General features: G+C 58.6%; 1 protein-coding gene across 12 annotated transcripts in view; it reads left to right on the top strand.

Annotated features, from left to right (window-relative positions):
* MYO18A (myosin XVIIIA) overlaps positions 1-24,560 on the top strand; it is a 93,837-nt gene that overhangs the window by 43,384 nt on the left and 25,893 nt on the right. For 6 of the 12 annotated variants that reach the window (XM_087854650.1, XM_087854649.1, XM_087854641.1 and 3 more), the window contains 18 exons: positions 3,996-4,083; positions 4,288-4,394; positions 4,504-4,680; positions 5,028-5,241; positions 5,453-5,595; positions 6,214-6,314; positions 7,122-7,185; positions 7,403-7,547; positions 9,811-9,987; positions 10,220-10,310; positions 10,605-10,797; positions 11,653-11,739; positions 13,727-13,868; positions 14,022-14,181; positions 15,107-15,293; positions 15,591-15,834; positions 18,557-18,666; positions 21,754-21,819. In XM_087854650.1, coding sequence (XP_087710776.1) covers positions 3,996-4,083; positions 4,288-4,394; positions 4,504-4,680; positions 5,028-5,241; positions 5,453-5,595; positions 6,214-6,314; positions 7,122-7,185; positions 7,403-7,547; positions 9,811-9,987; positions 10,220-10,310; positions 10,605-10,797; positions 11,653-11,739; positions 13,727-13,868; positions 14,022-14,181; positions 15,107-15,293; positions 15,591-15,834; positions 18,557-18,666; positions 21,754-21,819 — 2,496 coding nt within the window. Of the gene's footprint in view, positions 1-652; positions 731-1,985; positions 2,022-3,995; positions 4,084-4,287; positions 4,395-4,503; positions 4,681-5,027; positions 5,242-5,452; positions 5,596-6,213; positions 6,315-7,121; positions 7,186-7,402; positions 7,548-7,866; positions 7,888-9,166; positions 9,179-9,810; positions 9,988-10,219; positions 10,311-10,604; positions 10,798-11,652; positions 11,740-13,726; positions 13,869-14,021; positions 14,182-15,106; positions 15,294-15,590; positions 15,835-18,556; positions 18,667-21,753; positions 21,820-24,560 lie in introns of all 12 variants that reach the window. The other 6 variants (XM_087854642.1, XM_087854646.1, XM_087854645.1 and 3 more) reach the window with 3 other exon arrangements.

Here is a 24,560-nt window from a genome sequence, read left to right as displayed (position 1 = left end):
TGGGGGGTAGGGCACAGCCTAGAGGCCCTCCCTGACTCCTACGTCCTGGGATTCCTAAGGTCCCAGAACCTGCCTTGTTCCCTACTCTGTTCTTCCTGGATTTTGCAGAACTCAGAGAAGAGCAGGCTGCAGACTTCCCGGCCCTGCTGGCCTGCTCTGAATCAGGGAAGTCACCTCCTGGCACCCGGGAGTTGGCAAGGGGCATTTTGGCCTGATGGGCAGGCCATGAGGGAAACAGTCAGCCCCTGAGTAGAACCTGTAAGTAGCCAGAGAGTGTCATGTGCCTGTTCCCGGGCCTGGCTACCCTCCCTCTGGCTCTCTGTCTCTCTCACCAGGGTGGAATTGGGGGCTGAGATGTGCCCTGACCTGGAGTTCACCCACCTGTCACCTGGGCCTGGGGTGGGGGAATAGGGCCATCCCGGTGCTGGAGTGGTTAGGACTATTAGAAGGAAGAACCCCAGAATTTCCAGGCACCTGTTCTTTTTTTCTCATCCGATAAACTTTAAAAACTCACGTTGATGCCTGGCTTGCCTCCCTGACCCTACTTCACTTGCCCACTGGGTCCCAGCAGCTCCCTAAGCCAGAAGCTTGGCATGCTGTGCCCCCACTCCCCCTCACCCCAGGCCAGGACTAATGGTGGTTTAACCTCTAGGCAGGAGCTGCCCCTGAGGTCCGGCTGACCCCCGCAGAGGAGGCCCAGCAGCGGCTTGAGAGGATCTTCACAGCTTCTGTAATGCCACCTCTCGTGTATGGTTCCCCAGGCCCTGGTGCTCCTCCTGGCAGCCAGACTGGGGGTGTCAGGGGGGCGGGGGGGGCATCCAACTATGGAAGGATGGCCTCATGGCAGTGTGGGGGCCCTCACGTGGCCTTCTCACCTGAAGAAATAAGAGAAGGGCTCTGTGAAGGGTCTGAGCAGTGAGACCTGTCCCTCCAGGGGACCCAGAACCCTGTGCCCATGGGAGGGAACCTCTCTTGGCTGAGGATCCAGCCCCTTCTCTGGCCCCATTCTCTTGCCCTGGAGGACATGGCTTAGTGCCAGGGCCTGGTGGGTGGTGAGGTAGGGAGCTCACTCTCCCCTCTTTTGATACACTGGCTCTTCAGACAGGTTGGGGCCTGTTAACTCCCTGCTTATTCCTTATAGGCCAGGTCCAAGGCCTGACTGACTCCACTTCTCCTTCAGAAAGGTCTTTAAGTAATCGGACAGAGACAGGTCAAGTCTGGCCACAGGGCCTGCCCACAGTCCTTTGGTTCATGGGCAGGTGGACCCAGTGGCGTGGTGCCTCTGCTCGCCATGGGGCGATGTGGCTGTCTGCGAGCGGTGCAGGGCACAGTGGGGGATTGAGGAAGGGGTCCTGGACTTGGGGCTGCTAGTGGTCCTGTTCTATGAGACATGCTCTGTGATGTTGTTCTGCGCAGGGGTGACAGCTCTGAAGGACAGCCTTTGGCACTGGGGGTGGCACCTTTGTGTGTGTTTGGAGACCAGGGACAGCCCCGTTCTGGGGTCTGCTGGCTACAGGGGAGTCAGGTTGACCAATGCCCTGGAGATAAGGCCAGAGCCATGCACGGGGCCAGGCCCTGGTTGTAGGGAGGTGGCCTGACCTGGCAAGCTCATAGAAGAGCTTAGTTCAGGATGCATGGGTTGTCCCACCCAGGGGAGACTGTGGCCGGAGGCAAAGAGGCACACTCCTGCCCAGGCCACAGTGAATGACTTAGCGGAGCATCTTCTCTGAGACATCTGATGATAACAGGTGTCTCTCCGGCAAGCTGGGCCTCTCCTTCAGGGTCTGGCCTCTCCTGGACAGGGCACAGTTCATCTGCCCATCCTGGCACTTGAGTCCTTCCAACCTCCACCCTCCATCCTGGGCAGCCAGAGAGAGCCCACCCACCTAGCTCAGAGTACTTGCTGAAGGGAACATGCCAACGGTCTGCTTGTCTTCACCCCTCTCTCTCTCTCTCTCTCTCTGTTCTTTGCTTACTGCTGGCAGCTGGACCCTGAGGCCGCCTCTCCTGCCCACAGCCAGGTAGGGTGCTCCTGCCCCCCTCAGGAGCCCTCCGCTTCCTCCAGCGACCACCCGCCACCCCTGGTCCGTACCTGGGCTGGCGTCTGTGCTCGGGCCTCGTGCTGGAGTGTAAGGCCTCTTTCCCCTTCTGGCTCCCACCGTGTGTCTGGGGGGGTCCTTGGAAGAGGCAGTGCCAGAAGTTTGAGATGGGGCAGTTCTGTGTCAGGCCCCTGGGGAGTGTCTAGACGGGGTGTCACCACTCGAGTTTGGCCTTGTGGCACATGGTTTTTAACCACTGGAGCCCAAGGGCCTGGCAAGAGTTCTGGTTTCTAAGTGTTTCGATTCTGCTCACTCTGGGTAGAGAAAGCTGAAAGGCTGAGCCGCTCTCACCTCCCCACCCTCCTTCCCTAGCCTGAAGATGTGGCATTCTCTGGCTCCACCTGCTGGCCAGTGTGGGAAACCTATCTTTGAATTCATTCTAAAGGATTGATTCTAGGCCAGGACCCTTTGATTTCCCCTCGTTTGTTAGGTTCCAAACACCTGACCCACAAAACATGTCCATTCAAGACAAAGGTTTTCACCTGTATCATGTGATTTGAGAAAAAAACAATGTGGTTTTTTTACAAAGTTACATTTCTTCAAATAATAAAGAAATTAGCTTTTTTTAATTTTAATTTTTATTTTATTTAAGATTATTTATTTTAGAGAGAAAGAGTGGAGCGAGAGTGAGAGAGCACAAGCAGGGCCAGGGGCAGAGGAAGAAGCAGGCTCCCCGATGAGTGGGAAGCCCGACGCAGGGCTCGATCCCAGGACTCTGGGGTCACGACCCAGGCAGAAGGCAGATGCCTAACTGCTGAGCCACCCAGACACCCACCCCCGTTTTTTTTTTTTTAAATGTCTTCACTTAACAATTTAAAGTGTTGCCAGCCCCATAGCGATCGTCCTGTTTGAAGGGTGGTTTCACTGGTCATGATTCCCAGAGCCCGGGGACCACGTGTAGTCCAGGTTTCTCTCTTGAGCAGGGAAGGGCCATCAGCAAGGGAGAGGGAGTTACCTGAAGCCCGGATCCAACCTGGGAACAGAACCCGGGTCTCTCTTTCTTTTGGCTCCAAGAAATGTGACAAAGAAAAGACTTACTATGTTTCCTTATCCTTCCCGATCCCTCACCCAGAGGCTCAGTGACACAAAGCAGTGTCTGCGCCTCGGCCTCAGGTCCCCTCTCAGAGACTGACGGTAGCTCGCGGCCACTCCAGTGCCCATCCACGTGGCACGCAAGCCTTTGCTGTGCCCTTCCCCGCCCCCCCTCACGTATCTGGCCATGCTGTTTCATGCCCTTGTGTGGCCTTCTCCTGTCCTTCCGAGGAGGCCTGAAGGAGGAGTGGGGAGGCTGGCACACACATCCAGTGCAGCGTCCTCTGGGGGGAAGGCCGGGCCGAGGCTAGGACTCAGGACGCACACACCACGTTGTAGCCCAGAGTCCTCCGTAGACACTTCTCTCCTCAGGTCTTGAGGAAGCGCCCTTTCCCAGCTTGGTGAAGGAGGGCCTGTTAGTCGGCTGAAGGCAGAAGCTGGGCATGAGAGGTCACAGTAACCGTGGGCGGCAGCCCAGCGGGCAGTGTGTGGGCTCAGGACACCGACCCTGTGGGCTCCATGGGGAGGTGGGGAAGAGGGTGGCTGAAGGTAGAACCTGGTTTGCTTTCTTGTGGTCTGGTCTCTTCTGGGCTCGAGTTCTGAGTGTCCCCGTCTTCCAGATCCTCAAGGCTGGCATGGTCCCTAACTGTGTCCTCGTCCTCAGGGCTCCTCAGGACCACCCCCATTCCCTGCTTCCCCACCTTCTTCCTCTGACACCTCGGTGTCTCCTGTTCTGTATCTCCCCCCCACTATCCCCCTTACCCAGTGGCTCATCTGGAAGCACTTCCCCTCACGTGTCTCCTCTCTCCTGACTCTGTTTCCAGAGCAAGGACTGACTATGTATCCCCCCCCCCACCCCAATAGGTGAAGACAGAAGAGCAGATTGCCGCTGAGGAGGCCTGGTATGAGACAGAGAAGGTGTGGCTGGTCCATAAGGAAGGCTTCTCACTGGGTGAGTCTGGGGAGACCCAGGGGACAGATGCCTGGGCCTCTCAGTTTTCGGGGCTGGGTGTGCCATCTGGGTCCGGTGAGGCCTGGGTGGTGAGTGAGGAGAGGTCAGGGACATAGTGGGGAGGAGGCAAGATCACAAAGGGCCCGAAGAGGGTGGCCAAGGTTCCCAGGCTTTTGTGTCTGATGGTCTGTCCCCGCTCTGTAGGCAGTCAGCTCAAATCTGAGGAGCTCAGCGCGCCAGAAGGGAAGGTGCGCGTGAAGCTAGACCACGACGGTGCCATCTTGGATGTGGATGAGGACGATGTGGAGAAGGTTTGCAGGTGGAGGGCACAGGAAGTAGGCTGGGCAGGACAGGCCTGTCCACTGGCAGGGCGGGCAGGTTCTGCTTCTTCAGTGCCTGCCCGCCTGTCCTGTCACACAGGCTAATGCTCCCTCCTGCGACCGTCTAGAAGATCTGGCTTCGCTGGTATACCTCAATGAGTCCAGCGTCCTCCACACACTGCGCCAGCGCTATGGTGCCAGCCTGCTGCACACGTACGCCGGCCCCAGCCTGCTCGTCCTCAGCCCCCGCGGGGCCCCCGCTGTGTACTCTGAGAAGGTGCGGCGACCCCGGGCTACCATGCTGCCTCGTGGACCCAGCCGTGTACTGCCTACCCCACCTTCCCTGGCTCTCTGCCCTTTCCCCTTGGCTTCCCGCTGGGCTCCTGTCCACTCTCGCAGTTGACCTTGGGAAGAGGAGTCATTTCAGGGGGTGGGAACAGGAGGCCCTCCACCTAACCTCTAACAGAGGCCAGGATTGGGCTAGAATCTGCATTTCCATGCATGGCCTTGGCCCTCCTGCAGTGAAAGGCCCAGAAAGGTGGACCTTGGGAGTAAGGGGTGTCCAAGTGGGACCAGCTAAGAGCCTTACCCCTCCCCTCCATCTTCCTCCCACTCCCCCCCAAGGTGATGCACATGTTCAAGGGGTGTCGGCGGGAGGACATGGCGCCCCACATCTATGCCGTGGCCCAGACCGCGTACAGGGCAATGCTGATGAGCCGCCAGGACCAGTCTGTCATCCTCCTGGGAGGCAGCGGCAGCGGCAAGACCACCAGCTGCCAGCATCTGGTGCAGTACCTGGCCACCATCGCGGGCACCAGTGGGAACAAGGTGTTCTCCGGTGAGATAGGACTCCTGGAAAACCTGAGAGGGGGTGGGGATGGAAGTGCCTCGTAGGTGCTGCCCTTTTTCTCCCTGGCTTCTCTGTGCCCCTCAAAACCCGTCTGTCCCGGCCAATCTGGTAGGAGTAACTCCGAGCCTGCGTGCTGGCGGAATAGGCCTGCACTGGGTGTCTGGAGGCTTTCCTGATGGCCCCGGCCTGTCTTTTGCAGTGGAGAAGTGGCAGGCTCTGTACAGCCTTCTGGAAGCCTTTGGGAACAGCCCCACCATCATGAACGGCAACGCTACCCGCTTCTCCCAGATCCTCTCCCTGGACTTCGACCAAGCTGGCCAGGTGGCCTCAGCCTCCATCCAGGTGAGGGACCTTCAGGGTAGTAAGAGATCAGCTGCCTGGATTCAGGCCCTAGAAACTAGGCTCTCTCCTGTGCCTCATTTTCCTGGGATTCTACCCCAACAAAATGGACCCTGTCTCTAGCAGGGCTGGTTGGCTCCACTCTGGACCTTCACCTTTCTGCCCCCCCCCCAACCGTGTCTTCTGTCCCCCAAGCCTTCTGCGCCCCCTGCCTCCTGCCCTGGCTGGGGCATGGCTCAGCTTCCTGCACACCCCTGGGGTTGGCCGCACCCTACTTCTGGGGCCCTGGCCCTGTGTTCAGGGGCTTCTCTCAGGCTAATTTCACCCAGGTTAAGACTGACTTGTCAGTAAAGTAAGGTCCAGCCGAGGCTGGTCCCCTCGCAGGCTAGATGAAACATCTCACTACGAAGGGCCCAGCTCCCTAAGAAGTCTGTGCCGGGGGCCTGGGCAGGGCAGCAGGGCCCCTCCGGGAGCTGGGCCCGTCTTCTTCCTCCTGGCGCTGGCCTCTGGTGGGGAGTGAGCGGTAGCCGCTTGTTCCCAGGGGCCCAGTTCTTTCTGGTGTGGGGTGGGAGGAGCTTGACCCGGCAACACCCTCTTTGCCCATACCCTCCCGTGCTGTAGACGATGCTTCTGGAGAAGCTGCGTGTGGCTCGACGCCCAGCGGGTGAGGCCACGTTCAATGTCTTCTACTATCTGCTGGCCTGTGGGGATGGCACCCTCAGGTGAGATGGGGCCAAGGAAATTGGGGGGGGGGTGCTCTGGACTCCAGCTCACCGATGGCTCTTGGGTCTCGTCATCTGGTTGCATCCCATCCCGTCTGTTTATCGTATGCTTGCCACATATGAGGCTCCAAGGTGACGGGACAGTGAGCTGACGGGAGCTCCCAAGCCCCAGGCATAGAATTGACCCTCCGGTGTCCCCGGGGCCTTGCTAGGACCTCTGCTATCCCCGAAACCAGGTCCGCAGAGGAAAGCAGGGCAAGATGCGGGTGCTCGGGGACTTGCCTGTAGTCGCACGGCTAGTGTGGGGCTGAGCGGTTGTTGGAGTCCACGCTGGAGCCGAAAGCCCCGAGCCTTTTTCAGCGCCCTCCAGGCTGGCCCTCCCTGCTCCCTAGCATGGTTCGTCTGCCAGGCTCTTCCCTTTGGACCTTCAGACTTGCTGTCTTTGTTCTGTGGGAAAAGGATAAATGATAAGGCCGAGCAAGCAGCCCTGGGATATCATCCTCCTTAGCTCTTCTTGTCTCTGAGAGCATGGTCTCTGTCCTGCCTTGACTCACGCTGCCCTCTTTCAGGGGTCTGGCTGACACTCTCACCGGAGCATCTCCGGTGACCTGTCCTAGGGAGGCTAGTGCTCTGATCAGGCGTCCAGGCCAATTAGGGAAGGCAGCGGCGGCTGGCCTGATAGCAGGGTATGATGGGCAGACAAAACTCAGAGTCTGGAAGCTGGATCCATCTGTCTCCACCCTGGTAGGGAGATGGCCCTTGGCATGGGGACCAAGCACTGTGCTGATGCCTCATTTGTACCCCTAGGACAGAGCTCCACTTGAACCACTTGGCAGAGAACAATGTGTTTGGGATTGTGCCACTGGCCAAGGTGAGGGGCCTGTGGGGCCGGGGTTGGCAGTCCTGGGCCTTGGGAGCAGGGGCCGCTTCAAGCGGCCTGGAGCGCCCCCTGGGAGGAGCAGGATCCTGGCTCTAGCTGGGCGGCTCTCCCTAGCCTCTCCCTCCCTGAGGGCCCAGCAGCATGGGGGTATGCCAGCAGGGACAGCCCCTCCGAGATGCGGTGCCAGCGTGCCCGTCTGTCCCTGCAGCCGGAGGAGAAGCAGAAGGCGGCTCAGCAGTTCAGTAAGCTGCAGACTGCCATGAAGGTGTTGGGCATCTCCCCAGATGAACAGAAAGCCTGCTGGCTCATCCTGGCCGCCATCTACCACCTGGGGGCTGCAGGCGCCACCAAAGGTAACGTGCAATGGGTCCCAACAGCGCAGCTTATCGCCCCGGAGAGCTTGTGGAGGCCCTGCCGCTCCGTTCGTCCTCACCCAGCACAGACCTCTCTCTTAGCAGACACCCCTCTGTTGTTTGTGCCTCTTCCCAGTCCCCCACCTCAGAGAAGGCTCCGAGCACCCGGAGAAGCATCTCTGCCCCGGCCTTGGACGGCAGTGATGCCGAGAACTGTGAAGAGCAGGGGGGCGGTGGTTCGGAGGCTGAGGGGAAAGAAAAAGGTCTAACTCAGAGCAGTCCCCCGAAATAACTCTCCTTCTTATTCCCTTCCTGACAGAGGCCCCCGAGGAGCAAGCGGGTAACTGACCTTGGCCCCTCCCTGGGGGGTAGAGGCCACCTTGTCCCGTCTTGGTGCTGACCCCAGGCTCTCTCTGGGGACTGGGCTTGTTCTGTCCGAGTGGAGGGGACTGGCCTGGGAGAAGCCCCTGGTTGAGGGTGGAGAGGGCGCCTGCTGGCCGTGAGGCTTCTCAGCATCCCAGGCCTAGCTGCTCCGACTCGTTTTGCCTCCATATCCTGGGACCCCTCAGGATGCCCTCCATGGGGCTTAGACGGGGTAGGGTGGGCTTGCCGTCTTGCGGCTTTCCGAGGCCAGTTTTCCTGCCTTCACTTCACGGATTTGGTAGCAGGCGTCTCTTCCTCTTGCATGGCAGGGTGGAGACCACTAGGGGGCAGCAGGCACCGTGGTAACAAATGGGCTGCAGCTTCTGCACTTGGGACTTGGGGGCTTGTGGATGGCTGGAGCTTGGTCTGGCTTGGAAGAGCTCTGCTGCCTTCCTCTGAGATTCCGTGGATGGGTGGGCACTCGGAGCACCTCTTCACCCCTTCCTCCCCTTTCTCAGAGGGATGCTGCCTCTGAACAGCGCCTTGGGCCTTGACTTCCTCTTCCCCTGGGATGGGAAGGGCTCCAGGCTGCTCAGCAGGAGCGAGGAAGACTGGCGGGTGGGCGGGTGGGCGCCGGGAGGAGCAGGTGTCAGGTTCCTTACGGTCCCAGCAGGTGGCATCCCCGCCAAAGAGGAAGCAGGCTCCGAGTTAAGGAAGTTGTCTCCAGACTGTGTAGGTGGGCCTGCGGGTAGGCGTGCGGCTGTGTCTTGAGAAAGTTCTTTCCCTCTGAGGAGGTGACGAGACCAGGTTCCCTATAACCCTGTACTCTGTCCGCCAGCGGACAGATCTGGGTGTGTCAGCTCAGGGACCTTGTTGAGCAGGCTCTGTTACCTCGTCAGAGCTTCCAGTATGTTCCAGAGGATGTGTGTATGTGTGCACATGTGCGGGTGTGTACATGTGTGGTGTCTTCGTAGGTCTGTGTGTGTGTGTGTGTGTGTGTGTGTGTGTGTGTGTGTGTGAGCGTGATGACATCCGTAGACATACTCCTTTGAGATTGTGTGTGTGCGCTTGTGTATATTTTTGCGTCTCTGAGTCTGAATGTGGCTCCGTTTTCTCGCCTGCTCATCCTCACAAACCACCCCCCCACACACGCCCCTCCACAGTCCCTTCCCGTGGGCCTGGCGGGCTCACTTGATGACTGTTTGCTAACACGCTGTTTTTCTTTGCATGCTGCATGCTGGTCCTTTGCCTTACAGAAGCTGCCGAAGGTAAAACCTTGTTTCTTGTTAGCTTTCCCTAATTGCTGTGATTAGACACATGTTGGCTGAGGCGCGTCTGTCTGCGTGGGCTGTTCCCTTCCCCCCCGCGGCTTCTTCCACTTCCCCACTGTTGGGCCATGGGTGGGTGTGGGCGTTGGTGGTCTCCCCTGGCAGACGCCTGGAGGTAAGGGAGAGGGTCCTGATGTATTCACGGAAGGGGGAGGCACTAGAACTCTCTCGTGATGTGGCCCCCATGGGTGCAAGTGGTTCTTGTGCTCATCACAGGGGGGCTGGCTCATCCTCTGACTGTCCTCCCCCAAGCGGGCACCCCTGAGGCCAAGCCCTCTAGAAGAGATGTTCAGAGCTGCCTGCGTGCCCTCTGGTGGCAGCGGTGTGGAGTTCCCTCCTCTTTTAGGACCTGTTCCTTCTCTCTCCGGCCTGCAAGGGACACAGGAAGTGCTGGCAGCCTCTGGCTGTCCCTGTTTTGCCTAAAGCCCTTCTGGTGTCATCAGGGCTGGTTTTAACACCAGAAGATGCTCACTCCCCAGTTCTTGGCCATGGGAGCCAAAGGGCGTAGCGGTCACCAAGTGGACTAAGGAGAAAGACCCAAGATGCCAGATCCTTTTTTTTCTACCCCATAGCTGGGCGCAAGCAGTTTGCCCGCCACGAGTGGGCCCAGAAGGCCGCATACCTGTTGGGCTGCAGCCTGGAGGAGCTGTCCTCGGCCATCTTCAAGCACCAGCACAAGGGCGGCACGCTGCAGCGCTCCACCTCCTTCCGCCAAGGCCCCGAGGAGAGCAGCCTGGGAGACGGCACAGGTGCCCGGAGCCCCTTGGCTGATGGCTGTGATTGGGAGGCCCCATCAGGCCTCGTTGCTGTCTGCTCTGGCGTGGGGAGACTGCTGGGGTGAATAGATGCTTCCATCAGAGGGAGAGGCCCAGCCCCAGGGCCCCATGCTGACTTGACCTTGGGTAGCTAGAAAGCACACACCCCCGCCCCCATGGGCATCCCCAGGGGGCCAGAGGTAGAGCTGATGCTCTTGCCCCGCAGGCCCCAAACTGAGTGCCCTGGAGTGCTTAGAGGGCATGGCGTCTGGCCTCTACAGTGAGCTCTTCACCCTTCTCGTCTCCCTGGTGAACAGGTGAGTGCCAGGCAGGGCCCAGGAGCTGACCAGCCTCCTGCCGTGACAAAGGGGGAGTTGATGCCTCAGTGCTGGTGGGATCGCTGAGACAGCGCCATTCTCCACCAGCAGAGGGCTCACTGTCCTCACGGGTGAGGAAAGGCACGTCCTCCCCATCAGGGTCCTGGGCACCTAGGCAGGGATGGAGATTTGGCTTGGGGCAGAACGGGGCTGCCTGGGTACCACGGGCAGACCCGTGGGGCCTGTTCGGCGGTACTGCCCTGGCCAGCCCTGACCCAGGCTCTTCCTGTGAAGGGCTCTCAAGTCCAGCCAGCACTCACTCTGCTCTATGATGATTGTGGACACGCCGGGCTTCCAGAACCCTGAGCAGGGTGGATCCGCCCGCGGAGCCTCCTTTGAGGAGCTGTGCCACAACTACGCCCAGGACCGGCTGCAGAGACTCTTCCACGAGCGCACCTTTGTGCAGGAGTTAGAAAGATACAAGGAGGTAGCTCTTGACCTTGCCTCTGCCTTGCCCACCCCCTGGCCCCTGCCCCCCAGCCTCAGCTTCCTGGCTCCCACAGGGAGGACATCTGTGGAGAGGGAAGACCCCACCTTCCCCGTGGGTGGCTCCCTTCCCTGCTTTTGCTCTTTGTCATTTCTGTCTCCCTGTGCATCCCGGAGTAGTAGTCTTATCCTGCCCCAGACTACATCCTCACTTTGCAGAGAGTTTGCTGTCCAAGAAGCTGCAGATGCATTCGGGGCCCCTGAGAGCCCCTCCTTGCCCGCCCTCAAGGCGCCCACTAGGCCCCGTGAATTGCCACCACGCAGTTCCTGCCTCCATGTGGGTCGGGCCCGGCCTTCCCTGGTTCCCTGGCTCCTGATCTGTTAAGATGGTGATTGATTATGTAGGGCCCCTCCATAAAAGAGTGTCCCGGATGGGACAAGATGTAGAAATCCTACCTCATGGGCAGGTAAGATGAATGAACTAGGGAGGATATTTATCTTGGATGAGAGAAGATTCAGGAAGCAAATGACAGCTGTCTGCAGGTGTTTCGAGGATGATTGTGTGAAGTTGAGAGTAGGCTTACTCCGCGTCGTCTCGTCAGCTGGTGCAAGTAACAGGAATAGGGGACCTTCACTCAGGGTTACAGAAGGTTAAACGAATTTTAGCTGTCCAAAAAGGCCACGTGGTGCCTTGGGAGGTGGTGAACTTTTGTTCCTAGGGGCTGCTGGAGGGGAGGAGCTCCTGAGAGGGAGGGAAGGGTGGACTTGCTAGCCCAGCGCCCCCTCCTGGCCTTCACATAGGGCTGCACGCCTCGAGTGGCCAGTGCTCACTACCTCTCTCTGCCTTCCCTCCTAGGAGAACATTGAGCTGGCATTTGACGACTTGGAGCCAGCTGTGGGTGATTCTGTGGCAGCTGTGGACCAAGCCTCCCATCAGTCCCTGGTAGGAATTCCAGCGAGGGCCTGGGCTGACCCTCTCTCCCCTTGTCTGTCCCTTGGCCTCAGTCGAGCCCTCGCTGTGTGAGCTGCTGCTGCTCGGCTGCTCTGGCCGGGGAGGGGGCACTTCCTTCTGCCCTAGTGCAGTGCCAGCCCCAGCCCCCAGGGGTCCAAGCGGGGGCGGGGGAGGGGGCACACCTGCTCCCTCCTCTTCAGGCCCTGTCCTGCGCCTGGCTGAGCCCCACATGTGTCTGCCAGGAGCCCTGTTGTCTCCTCCTTGGTGGTGAGGGCTGGGCTGGACCCAGAGGACATAGTCATTCCTCCCGCTGTCCCCAAGAGACTGGTGCAGCCAAGCAGAGCGGGCGAGGAGTCTGTGCAAATAGGGAATGTATGCCTCGCTCTAAATGTGAGCCCTCACCCCTCAACCTTAGGGACAGGCTCTGTCACACTTTGGGCGAGGATCGTGGGCACTTTGCTGCCTGGGGGCCTGGCTGGCCTGGTGAGCACTTGGCATTTGCTGATTGTCTTCAGTTAGGGAAGTTTCAGAAGGCACTTTACTAGACAATTGGCATTTTTGCTAGGCTGTTGCTCCCCTCCTCTGCTTTGACCCCGGCCTCCTCCTCTTCCCTCTTCCTTGTGGGCAGGCCCTGCTGTGCTAGCAAGGGAGTGGGGCCCCGGGGAGAGTGAGTGTCCCCCTTAGGACAAGTACTTAAGTGCCCAAGTTCCATGTGCCCCCAGGGAAGCTGGCTTTTCTTTTCCTGACACCTGTTTCCCATGCCGGCCTCCATTGAGAGCCTTTGCCATTCCCAGGAGATGTGGGGCAGTCAGTCTGTGTGGCCAAGGAGGGGCAGTGTGTCAGATAGTGTGTTCGGATGGGACTTGGCTATCGCTTCCCTTCTTTGCTCTCCCTGTCTGATGGACCTTGGCATCTCTGGGGACAGGGGCCCCTCGGTGCTGAGCCTGCCACTCACTGGCCAGTGGTTTCATTGCCCAGTCCTGCCATGGAGCTCCAGCCACTCTGAAACCTTAGCTCCCCCTCCGTCCTTGGCCACATTCTGCTTCCTCCTGGTAGTCACACTGACTCCCTTGGACAGCCGTGGGGTGGGGGGAGATGCAGGCAGCTGGGTGAAATGAAAGGGAAAATGGCACTTTTCTTACTTCGCTTGTTCCCCCAGTCCCAAAAAGCCAGGCAAGAATGGAGTGTAGGAAAGGTTTCAGCCTTCTTGCTCAAGGAAGTCTTGGAAATGCCATGGAAAAGGTACCTTCAGACCAGAAACAGCCACAGGCCTGGTTTGTGTGGCCCGCATAGGGTGTTAGAAATCAGAATTCTCTTGAAAAGCTGGAGGGTTTCCCAACGCTAGGCCAGCGTTCTTCCAGAACAGCGGTTGGCTGCAGCTGATGGACGGCCCTTCCCTTTGGATGGGGACACGTGCTATGCTGTCATCCCGACTCCGCCCGTTCCAGCTGTTACATCTCCTAAGCCACCAGCCTTACGATTTCGGCACTTGAGTTTCTGACCCTGCAGGAGTCCCACCTGCCGTGCTCGGAGCCCTCTCTGGGATGCCCCCACAGGAGGACCAGGGTTAACCCCACAGCCATCGCTGGTTGAGAGCTTGCTTTGGGCCATGCCCCCTGCCCGGGGCCTTCCAGACTTTATCTCGTCTAATCTGCCTGGGAGGTGATGCCCAGGGAGCGAGGGCACCATGGGCTCACCCAAGGCCCTTGTGACTTCTCAGAGGATGAGGGTGGTTCACGGAAAGCCTTCAGCCTTTGGTGACTTGGGACACAATTCCTAGGAAGGAGATTTTGCTGTGGGCTTCTCTCTCTAACCTCTGTCCGGCTCCCTCTTTCCCCTTGCTGCCCAGCTGCCGCACAAGGTGTCAGCTGCGAGTGGCAGGAGCCGCAGTGCGCGTGCGTATGTGTAGCAAGTTTATAGTGCGTGGTTGGGCCAGGGGCTCCGTGGGACACCGTGGCTTTTCTTCGCTTCTCCACAGGTCCGCTCGCTGGCACGCACCGACGAGGCGAGGGGCCTGCTGTGGCTTTTGGAAGAGGAGGCGCTGGTGCCAGGGGCCACCGAGGACGCCCTCCTGGAGCGGCTTTTCTCCTACTATGGCCCCCAGGAGGGTGACAAAAAAGGTACTTGTTTCCCCCGGAGGGCTCCTTTGCTTCCTTTCCAGAGGACCCACTTATATGGGTCTAGAAGGTACTGCCTGGAAGGGCTCACTGAGTCCCTGGGCTTTTTTGGGGCCTGTGCCCTGATGATCTGAACCTTCCTACTCCCACACTCAGGCCAAAGCGCCCTCCTGCGCAGCAGCAAGCCGCACCATTTTCTGCTGGGCCACAGCCATGGTACCAACTGGGTCGAGTACAACGTGGCAGGCTGGCTGAGCTACACCAAACAGAACCCGGCCACCCAGAACGCCCCCCGGCTCCTGCAGGACTCCCAGAAGTAAGAGCACCGCTCACCCTGCCCACGTCCCATCCCCGGGGCTGGCTTTGGGCTTCCTGGTCTCAGAGACCCCCTCACCATCAGGGTGGATAGCCTCTGCTCCCTGAGAGGGGACAGCCAAGGCCAGTCGGTCTTGAGGGCCCGGGGGTGGCCTCCTGGAGTAGAAGTGGGATGGACATGGTCGGAGGGACCTATAGTTTGAAATTCGAATGGCACTTCCACGTTCTTCATAGAAAGCAGGAGTAACAAAAGCAAACAAATGAACGAACAAACAAAAAACTTAAAAAATGGGGCGCCTGGCTGGCTTAGTCAGAAGAGCGTGCAGCTCTTGATCTCAGGGTTGTGAGTTCAAGCCCCATATTGGGTGTAGAGATTACTAAAAAAGTAAAATAAAATAAGATACAAATAAAAAACTTTAAAAGAAGGCAGGAATAGCCTTAGAAACCCCTCAGTCACATAAGGCCTGTCATCCATTTGTTTATTTAGCAGATAATTATTGAGTGCCTACTCTTTTAGATACGTGACAGATGACAGTAAATAAAACAAAACTCCCTGCCCAGTTGGGGGCCGGGGGGTGGGGGACAGCTAACAACCAGTAGATGTCATACACAGATTATGTGGTATGGTAGGGAGTGTTGGGCTCAATCTGTCCTGGCACCCTGGACCTCTGCCCTCCCTGGTGATGGAGAAGAGAAGATCGCACTTCTGCCCCCTGTGCCCCACACTGGTTTAGTCTTCTTCCTGTTTGTAGATTTCCCTGCAGTTTCTCTCTAGGGTGTGGGGCATGCAGCCCCAGGCCAGATAAGCCAGGCCCCTGGCCGTGGCAATACGAGGGATTTGGGGTTGTCCTAGGAACTGGGAGGACACCCTCTACTAGTCTCTCAAAGTGACTTCTTTCCCTCCTTCGCCCTTCCACCTCTGGTAGGAAAATCATCAGCAACCTGTTTCTGGGTCGGGCAGGCAGCGCCACGGTGCTGTCAGGCTCCATCGCAGGCTTGGAGGGTGGCTCACAGCTGGCGCTGCGCCGGGCCACCAGCATGCGGAAGACCTTCACGACGGGCATGGCGGCTGTCAAGAAGAAGTCACTGTGCATCCAGATTAAGCTGCAGGTGGTGAGTGTGCCTGCCCAGGCGCCAGGGCCCTCTCGGGGCTCCTCTGGCCATTCTGGGCACACCAGGTTGCCCGGTACCCACTCAGCATCCCCCTCTGACTCGCTCGCCACTGGTGGGTCCTCTGTTCAGTGCTGCTGCCCAAGTGGCCCCCGGGCCTCATGAGGGTGGAGTTGTCCAGGCTTGGCATGTCTCGGCCAGCAGCGGGACACCTGCCGTCCTGTGAGGAGCAGAGATGCTGTCCTGGGCACGGCCCAGGCCATCAGAATCCACTGAGGCCTGTCCCTTTCCCCTTGGCAGGACGCCCTCATTGACACCATCAGGAAATCAAAGCTGCACTTCGTCCACTGCTTCCTGCCCGTAGCAGAGGGCTGGGCCGGGGAGCCCCGTTCCGCATCCTCCCGCCGCGTCAGCAGCAGCAGCGAGCTGGACCTGCCCTCGGGCGACCACTGCGAGGCCGGGCTCCTGCAGCTGGACGTGCCCCTGCTCCGCGCGCAGCTCCGGGGCTCCCGCCTGCTGGACGCCATGCGCATGTTCCGCCAAGGTGGGGCCTCCTTCCCTCTCGACTCTGCCTCTGTTTTCTGGCGCCGTTCCTGCCCCTCCCCACCTTCCAAATGGGACCCAAATGGGTGCTGCTCCCCTCCTGTCTCTGCACTGGCCCTAGACCTCTTGTCTGCTCTGGTGCCTGCTCTGTGGGGCTCTCTCCAGCCCCGTCTGTTCCTTTCTCTTTCTTTCCTCCTGGCTGACTCCCTTCTTCCCCCTCTCCCTTCTGTATTCCGTCCTGTCCATCCCCTCCCCGCCCTGCCCCACGGGCCCTGTCCGCACAGCTCCCTCTCCCCCCTTCCCTGCTCTGCCCCCAGCAGCAGACCTGTGCCCACCTCGCGCCATCTGCTCAGTGGCTCTGACTACCTCCGAGAGCGGGCCGGGCCGTAGCCCCCAATGAGAAATGAGGTGCTAAATCTTTCTGAGGTACTTAAAATTCCCAAGAAAGGCCAGCCAGACCCTTTTTATGGACCCATCTGGAGGAGGGATTGAAAAGGGTGAGAGTAATAGCACAGTTGACCCTTGACCAACTCAGGTTTGAACTGTGTGGTCCACTCATGTGCGGGCTTTTTGTAGTACAGTACGATGGACGTATTTTCTCGTCCTTCGGCCTTCCTGGATGACATTTGCTTTCCTCCGGCTTGCTTTACTGCAACGATACCGTGTGTCCGACCCATCACATACAGTAACGGTTCGTCAACTGTTTACGTTATCAGTAAGGCTTCCGGTCAACAGTAGGCTATTAGTCGTTAAGTTTTTGGGGGGAGTTAAAAGTTATATTTGGATTTTCGACTGCATGGGGTGCAACTCATGTTGTTCAAGGGTCAACTGCTCCATGTCGTTAGAGCATTTATGGTATACCAGGCACCGTTCTGAACCCATCATACACGTTACTCGTTTAATCCTCACAACAATCTCATGAGATGTTGGTACTATTACCGTCCCCAGATGAGGAGACTGAGGCTCAGAGAGGTTAAGTAGCTTGCCCAAGGTCACACAGCTCATGAGTGGCAGAGCGAGATTCGACCCACGTGGACCAGCTTCCGAGTTCATGCCTCTCGAGTAGGGTTTCATTTGCCTGAGAAGTTATGGGCTGCCAGATCTCTGCCCTTTTTTCCTTTGCTAGAACTGGCAGGGTCCCACCTGCCCATAAGGTCCCCTTGAGGCAACCCCATGGACACCATCACTTTTCCTTAGCAGCCAAAGCCACAAAACAGGCTCCCTGCCCTGCTCGAAATAAATCATCGATCTGTCCCCACGTCTTGATATGGAGTTGGTGTTTATTATTTCAAAACCAGATTGTTACCGCTCTGAACCAAAATCAATGTGCTTTACTCAAACAAGCAGATCGATGAGGCCAGCAGCAGCAGCAGGCCCCCCCTCCCCTCGCCCAGCCCCCAGCCACCATCGATAGTGCTGATGATTAATTAAGATGCCAGGCATCCAGACCTGCTATCCTGGCCCATCAATTTAATTGCAATTCAGATACAATCAATAGCTCACTTTGTCTTGGCCCCTCAGCGGCCCCCGCCTCCTGTTTCAATTATCGGGCACATGCATCAGCCTCATCTCCCAGTTGGAGGGTTTCCCGGAGCTAGCGAGGCCGGTGTAGCAGAGCGAGCCCCCGACGGGCTCTCAAGAGCCCGGGTTTGGAGTCCAGCTCTGCCTCCAGCTGCAGCCTTTGTGACCTTGAGCAAGCCCGTCGGTCCACCTCCTCGGCCTCAGTTCCCATGCTTGGAAGATGCGTTGGATCTGGCCTAAGACCGCTTCCCGGTTTGAAATTCTGTGAATGTGTATGAGTGGGTCGCTCAGTCCTCTCCCGCGGGCTCTGGTGCCCTCAGGTGGCTCAGGGTGACTTCCTACCAGCCACCATCCTGACCTTGCTCCAAACCAGAAGCCATCTGACCCTTGTCCTGGCCTCAAGCCTACAAGTAGGGAGGTCTGTACTAGAGGTAATGCTCTTCAGGGGAAGGAAATCTAGAAGTCTTTAGGTCAGCCGGCCTAGGGCTCAAGGTCAGGATGGGAGCAGGAAGGGCACCCTTTCTGTACCCTGCTTTAGGGGACTGAGGAAAGGAAGGAGCATTTTACTGAACACCCACCACAGGAGCCAAGCCATGCTTTCCACATATTTTCTCATTCAAACCCCATGACTACCGTGCAAGGTAAGCAGCAGGTCCCCCCTTGAAAGATGAGGAAAGCAAGAGTCAGAGATGTTGAGTGACTCGTCCAAGGTCACATGGTGCCAAGAGCCAGGGCCAGGATTCCACCCCCAAGCCCGTGCACTTTTCCTCTCGGCTACTCTCTGTGGCCCAATTTTCTTTTTCCGTGTTAAGTCCTGAAGACATTGTTCTCTCTGGGTATAGCAGAGTCATAGACCTGGAGGCTAGAAAGCATCTTTCTTCTCCGTAGCTTCGCTTCCAGGTAGGCAGCTGTCCCCTCTTCGCACACCTCACTGACAAGGTGCCTGCTCCCCTCTAAAGGAATCCATTCCCGTTGTAACCTTGCAGTTCCAGCTGGAGGGCAGCCCCCCCTCCCGCACCCCTGCCTCTTCCCTCTCCACCCTCCTTTCCCAGGCCTGCCTCAGCCTCAGGCTGTCCTCCCCCAGCAGCTTCTGCCCCTTCCGGTGACTGTCCCCGCGTGGGACCTGGGCACAAACGGCCATCTGGCATGCTGGGAGCAGACAGAGCACCGCCGGACATGGCTCTGGGCTGCCCTCTCTCTAGGTTACCCTGACCACATGGTGTTTTCCGAGTTCCGCCGCCGTTTCGACGTCCTGGCCCCACACCTGACCAAGAAGCATGGGCGCAACTACATCGTGGTGGATGAAAGGCGGGTAGGTCTGGGCCCCAGAGCCCTACCAGACCCCTTCCTTCTGCTCAGACCCCTCCGAGCAGCTGCCCCTTGTCCCCTAGAGAGAGCCAGAGCCTTTGCTCCAGCTCCTGGTTTTGGCTGCCCAGGGCCAGCACAGGGGCGTGTGGCAGCCCAGGGGAGAAGGGATCCTGGCGGTCGCCTAGAGGAATCAGAAAAGACCCACCCACTTTGGAGGCCAGAGTTGGGGGTGTCCGCTCTCTGGTGAGCTGGTCCTCTAAGAGCCTCCCAGGTGGCAGATAAGAACTAGTGTTCTGGGTGTTACCACCGGTAGCCCCTGGGCCCTTCGGCCTTAACTCCCACATCAGGGATGGTTCCTGCAGCAAGAAGCTGTCCAGGGGTGGGGCAAGCATCCCTCCTCGGGGCAAGAGTGATACGGCAAGGCCTCCTGGAGCCAGGGTAAGCCGAAGGCTCCCGGGCCCCTTGTCAGCGCAGGCTGCTGAACGCAGGGCTGTCACCTAGGCTGTCACCCCCAGAGGCAGCTCCTCAGGGAGCCAGAGGGCTCCTTGAGCAGAGGAAGCCTCCTTCCCTGTGCTCCGGCCTCAGATGCCAGGCCTGACTCTGAAGGCATCTCAGACCTTAGGATGGCTTCCCTAAGAGGGAGAATGCTCTGCAGAATGGGCCAGAAAGCCCCCCTCCCCTTGCCTCCTGAGTCACAGACCCACATTCACGGAGGCCTCGAATCCTTCCCTCCATCCAGGACCTGCCAGTGTCCTGGGCAACCTTGGTGTGCGTGTAGATGGCCCACCCCCTTCTCTCTGACCTCTGACCTTTATTCCAGCCTCCCACTCACGGCTACACCCAGGACCTTGTCACCCCTGGGAATACTTCACCTCGGAAATCTTAAATTCCAACATGGCCTTCCCTGCCCATAGCCTCCTAACCTGTGCATCTCACTTCTCTCCTCCTCTCAGGACACCTGCTCTTTGACTTTGTTGAGACCTCTCATTTCTGGACCCCACTGCATTTTCTCTGCTCTGTCCATTCCCTTCTGACTTTCTTTTCCACTCAGCCTCGATGCCATGGTCCTGCCCTCCGGTCATTTGACCTCCATCACCCTCAGCTCTCCTGCGCCTCCCATGGCACCTGCCCTGCCCAACCCCCATGCTGAAGTGCCAGCCTCCGGGCATCTGCCTTCCTCAGTTTAGGGTTCCCAAGGGCTAGGGGAGAAAAATACACAACCGGGTGGACTTGAAGTCCTACCAGTTCATGGTCTCCAGCCTCAACTGGGCTATTGATGTGGCCTAGCAGGTTTTTCATATGCCCCACCCCTCCCTGGTCCCTATTCCAAGCTCCTTCCCTGCTGTTCGGTTCTCTTTCTCCTCCAGTCCCCCGCTCCCCTGCCTTCCCAGGTCATCTCCCCAGCAATTGGCCTTGCCTCTAAACGGTAATAAAATTGAGGCTCCAACTTCCTCCTCTGCCTTCTGTACGCTTCTATTCGGGTGCCTGCTTCCTCAGCACTCCTGTCTGGGGTGGGAGAGGTGTCCCTCCCCTCGTCCAGTCCCTTCCTCCTGTGCTTTGGAATCCATTCCCGGAGGCCTGCTCCATCTGCACTAACCGTTCTCTCTCCCATTCCTTCAGCCTCTCCTCCACTGGCTCTCTCCACTCAGTGGGGAAACACCCTGCAGATAGTGTGCTCGGAAAGGAGCTTCCATCAACCTTCCCTCACCCCGGACTATGGTCTGTCGCTCGCCTGCCCCCACCCCGCCACTGCCCCCCATCCCTTCACCCTCGGCCATCTGGATCCCGGCCCTGACACCTTGGGCCGGGTCTTCTGTCGCCCATCGCCCTCCACGTAGCCGGAGCTCATGGCCACTTTACTGTGCTTGGCAACATCGGACTCTCTTGACAGCTCTGTTCTCTGCTCAGCTTCCTTCCTGCCGCCCCTGGCTTTGCCTTTGTCCCTCTGAGCACCCTTTCTGCCACCTGCCCCTGAAGTACAGGTCTCTCTCTTCCTTACAGCGCTGTCCTTGGCCGTCTGTGCTTTCTAGTCTACGGCCTCTTCCCGGCCAACCTCATTCACACCCATCACTTCAATTACCATGTAGGTATTGACAACTCCCAAATCAATACCTGTAACCCAGGCCTCTCTCCTGAACCTCAGGCGTGCATTTCTATCTGGCTCTTTCTGGACTTTTCTACCTGCATGCCTTACAGCACCTCAAACTCAGCACGTTCAGACCACACTGATTCCGTCCCCTCCCCAGCCAACTCTAGCTCTTCCATTTCCGACCTTGGAGAGTGGCACCGTTATCTGTTAGCTACTTAAGTCGGAAACCTCCACCCGGTGTCCCTAGATTCCTCCCTGTCGTCTGCCACGCCCCCTCGCACCCGCAGGTGCAAGGCTCTATCGTCTCCAGCATTTCCACCTCTTTCTACCCTTCGGGCTCTAGCCTCTTCTCCTGTGAATTCCTGCAGTACCTGCCTGAGGGGGTCTCCGTCCATTCTCCCCACACCCACCCCCACGTGCCAGCAGGGATCGCTGGAAAATGCAAATCCGCTCCTGTTCCCCCTTGACCAAACCCTCCAGGGGCTCTCAGTGCACACAGGTGCCCCCCCCTTTGGCTACTGCCACCTTTCTAGTTGTACCTTAACCGCCCTACCCCCTTCCCTCCTCAACTACCAGGTTTCCTCAGCGCGTTCTCTTGTCTTGTGCTTCCGTGCCTTTGCTCGCGCTCGTCCTTCTTCCCAAAATGCCCTCTCCCCAACTTCCGCTAATTCTTCTTGTAACTGAAGACTCCGCGCGAGCTACACCTCACCTCCTCCAGGATGCCTCCCGTGGTCCCATGTCTGACTTAGGCGCCTCCTCCTCTGTGTACTTCACTAATTCACCTGTCTCACTCCCCAGCAAGAGAACTTACTGCTCTCATGGTCATCCTTACGTCCCCAGAATCTAATCGAGAGCCCGACACTGCGGAAGCCCACCGAAAGCGTTTGTTGAATGAGTAACGGACTGCCTCAGTGGAGGCCGGGGCAGGACTCGTGCCTGGGCGAAGCCCCGCACAGAGACGGGGGCGGCCCTGGCCTCCCTGACAGAGGCCTCTCTCTGCAGGCGGTGGAGGAGCTGCTGGAGTCCTTGGACCTGGAAAAGAGCAGCTGCTGCCTGGGCCTGAGCCGGGTGAGTGAGCGGTCGCTAAAGGAGGGCGGTTGGGCCCGGCCCGCATTCTCTGGTCGCCCTCATCCCAATGGCTGGCCCTCCCCCCCTGCAGCAAACTCGACTTCCCTCCCTCTGAATAACCGACTCGTTCAGAGCCCTGAACACCCCTGTGACGTCAGGAGGGGGAGTGGGTTGGAAGGTGGCCCTGAACTTGGCCTGAATCCCGGTGTGGGGAGTGGGGAAGACAGAAGGGAGGAAAGCTGGACAAAGCAGGAAGGCAGCAGGCAGAGTACTCCAGAGGCCCCCCACCCCAGGGCTGCCAGGGCCCCAGAAGAGCAAGCAGGACGCGGTGAGGCCATGCTGCCACCACCTGCCCACAAGCCCAATTCCTCACCTGAATGGAACGTGGTGTCTGAAAGACAGGCACGCCCGGGCCCGGGTGCCGGTCTGCCGCGTCACTCCATGCCAGAGGGTCAGGCGAGCGTCCCTCCCACGGGCAGGAGCCCCGCTTGCCTCTCTCTCCTCAGACTGGGAGGCTTGACGGGTGGCGTCCACGTATGTGCTCCAAGGGCCATGGTGGGAGGGAGGGCGTTTGGGAGCCAGCGAGGGGGTTCTGAACCTCTCCACCTGTCAGCAGGGAGGGAGGGAGCTCCGTGTGCCGGGGCTTCGTGGGCAGTATGAGGCGGACGTGGATGCTTGCAAAAAAGGGCTTGGTGTTGCTTGTCCCCTCTGTTCTCTCGGCTCTGTCTCCTGAGTCACAGTCCTGCCCCTTCGCTTTCCCACCCCTGGCTGTATCTTTGTCTCTGATGGTTTTCCCTGTTCCTTTTGGCCCTGGCAGTTCCTGGCTCTGTCTTTTTCAGGTTCTTGCCTTGTTCTCTGTGTCTTCTGTGGTCTCCTTCTGTCTCATTTTTCTGGTTTTGGTTTCTTGCTGTGTCTGACTCACCCTCTCCCCATCGCCAGCTATCTCTCAGCTCAGGGGCTGCCAGCCGAGCTTCCTCCCCGGGAAGCCTGCGGCCAGAGGCTTCGCTTCCCTCCCGGTCTCCCAGGCAGGCTCCTGCCCCTCGGGGGTTGGGCTGCTGCTGGCGTCGGGATGGCACCTTCTCCAAGGCATGTTGTGGGCAGAGAGGGCCTGTACCAGCTAGTGCTCTTCCCAGCTCCCATCTCAGACCCTCTGCCTCATCCCAGCTGCCTGGCCGAGGCCAAGGCCGGCGAGCCCCAGGGCCCACTCACGCCCAGAGGGAAGTTAGGGGCAAAGTTGGATGTTTGCTTGCCTCTGACTTGGGAGAGAAATGTCAGGGCGTCTAGGCTGTGGTGGGACCGGGTGGTGAGCAGAGATTCTGGGTGTTCGTCACACTGCTTCCGAGGAGAGGGTCGCAGTCAGAGCCCACGGGACCCTGAGGGCCCAGTCAGGGTCTTAGAGGACCTTGAGAGGCTCCTGATACTGTCTGTAAATTTGTATGGGTGAGTCTGTTGGGGAAGGAGAGGGCCCTGTGCTTTCACCCAGTACTCAAAAGGACTCCTAACCCCACGAATGTACAGCGTCTCGTACGAGGTCTCAGGCTCCCCGCCCCAGTCCTGAGGCCATCTTTTCTCTTCTCATCATGAGAACTGAGAATGAGAGCCACTCTCCAGCCCCTAACCCACCACCTCCCGTCTTCTGCCTCAGTCAGACCAGCTATGTGCCCTGACCACTAGCCCCTATGTCCGCCTCCTGGGGGACTTGGCTATTCCCCACCCCCTGGGGGAATCTCAGGCTCACACATTGTGAGAAATCAAGGCTCAGGTGGGGCTTGAGGCCCATGGGAGATCCCAGGCACTCAGCGCCAAGTGTGGGCTTTGGGGAAGCAAGCGTGGCTCAGGACCGAGCTGGCTTTCTCCTACGCCAGCCCCAGGGGACTGGGTTTCTGTGGAGTCGCCAGAGGCAAAGCTTTCTCAGCAGAAAACGAGGCCTTCTCTCCACTTCTTCCCTGAAGGGAGGCCTGGGGATACTGTACATATTGGTTTTGAGTGTTTCCTGCGCTCTTTGCCCCATAGAAGGGAATTTTCTGTGTTCTGGGCAAGGTGGAGGTGGGCACATACCTAGGTGTTTCTCTGCCATCTGTAAGGATCCCAGAGTCTCTTCTCACTTGTATATTTCCCCCTCTTCTCATAGCAGAGAACACTTTACCCAGCCCCAGTGCAGAGCACCAAAGAGTGAGAGGAAATGCTGGCTGTGGGGGTGCCCAGCTGGTTCCTCTCCTGTCTGCCCTCCAGCCCCCAAACCTGTAGGACAGGTCCCTTGATTGGGCCAGCCCCCGCCCACCCCCCTGGCTTTTTCATGAGCTGAAACCTGGGTGTGTGTGTGGGGGTGGGATGCTGGCACATGAAAGAGGAGGCTGTCTGAGAGGAGACAGAGTGGGGAGGGGGCCCCACCCTTTCTCTGCGCACAGCTTCTGGACCTTTCTCTCCTTTTTTTTTTTTTTTTAAGATTTTTATTTATTTATTCGACAGAGATAGAGACAGCCAGCGAGAGAGGGAACACAAGCAGGGGGAATGGGAGAGAAAGAAGCAGGCTCATAGCAGAGGAGCCTGATGTGGGGCTCGATCCCATAACGCCAGGATCACGCCCTGAGCCGAAGGCAGACACTTAACCGCTGTGCCACCCAGGCGCCCCTGGACCTTTCTCTCCTTACACACATTCACCACCATCCACTTGGCCTGCTCCCAGGCAGCTGGCACCTGCAGTTGGGCCCTCTGGTGGGCTGTGGGCACAGGGGCATGGA

This window comes from Ursus americanus, chromosome 23 (genome assembly GCF_024610735.1).
Source record: "Ursus americanus isolate L20-20 chromosome 23, mUrsAme1.1.p, whole genome shotgun sequence".
Taxonomy (NCBI): Eukaryota; Metazoa; Chordata; class Mammalia; order Carnivora; family Ursidae; genus Ursus; species Ursus americanus.
This window is presented reverse-complemented; position numbering and strand designations above follow the sequence as displayed.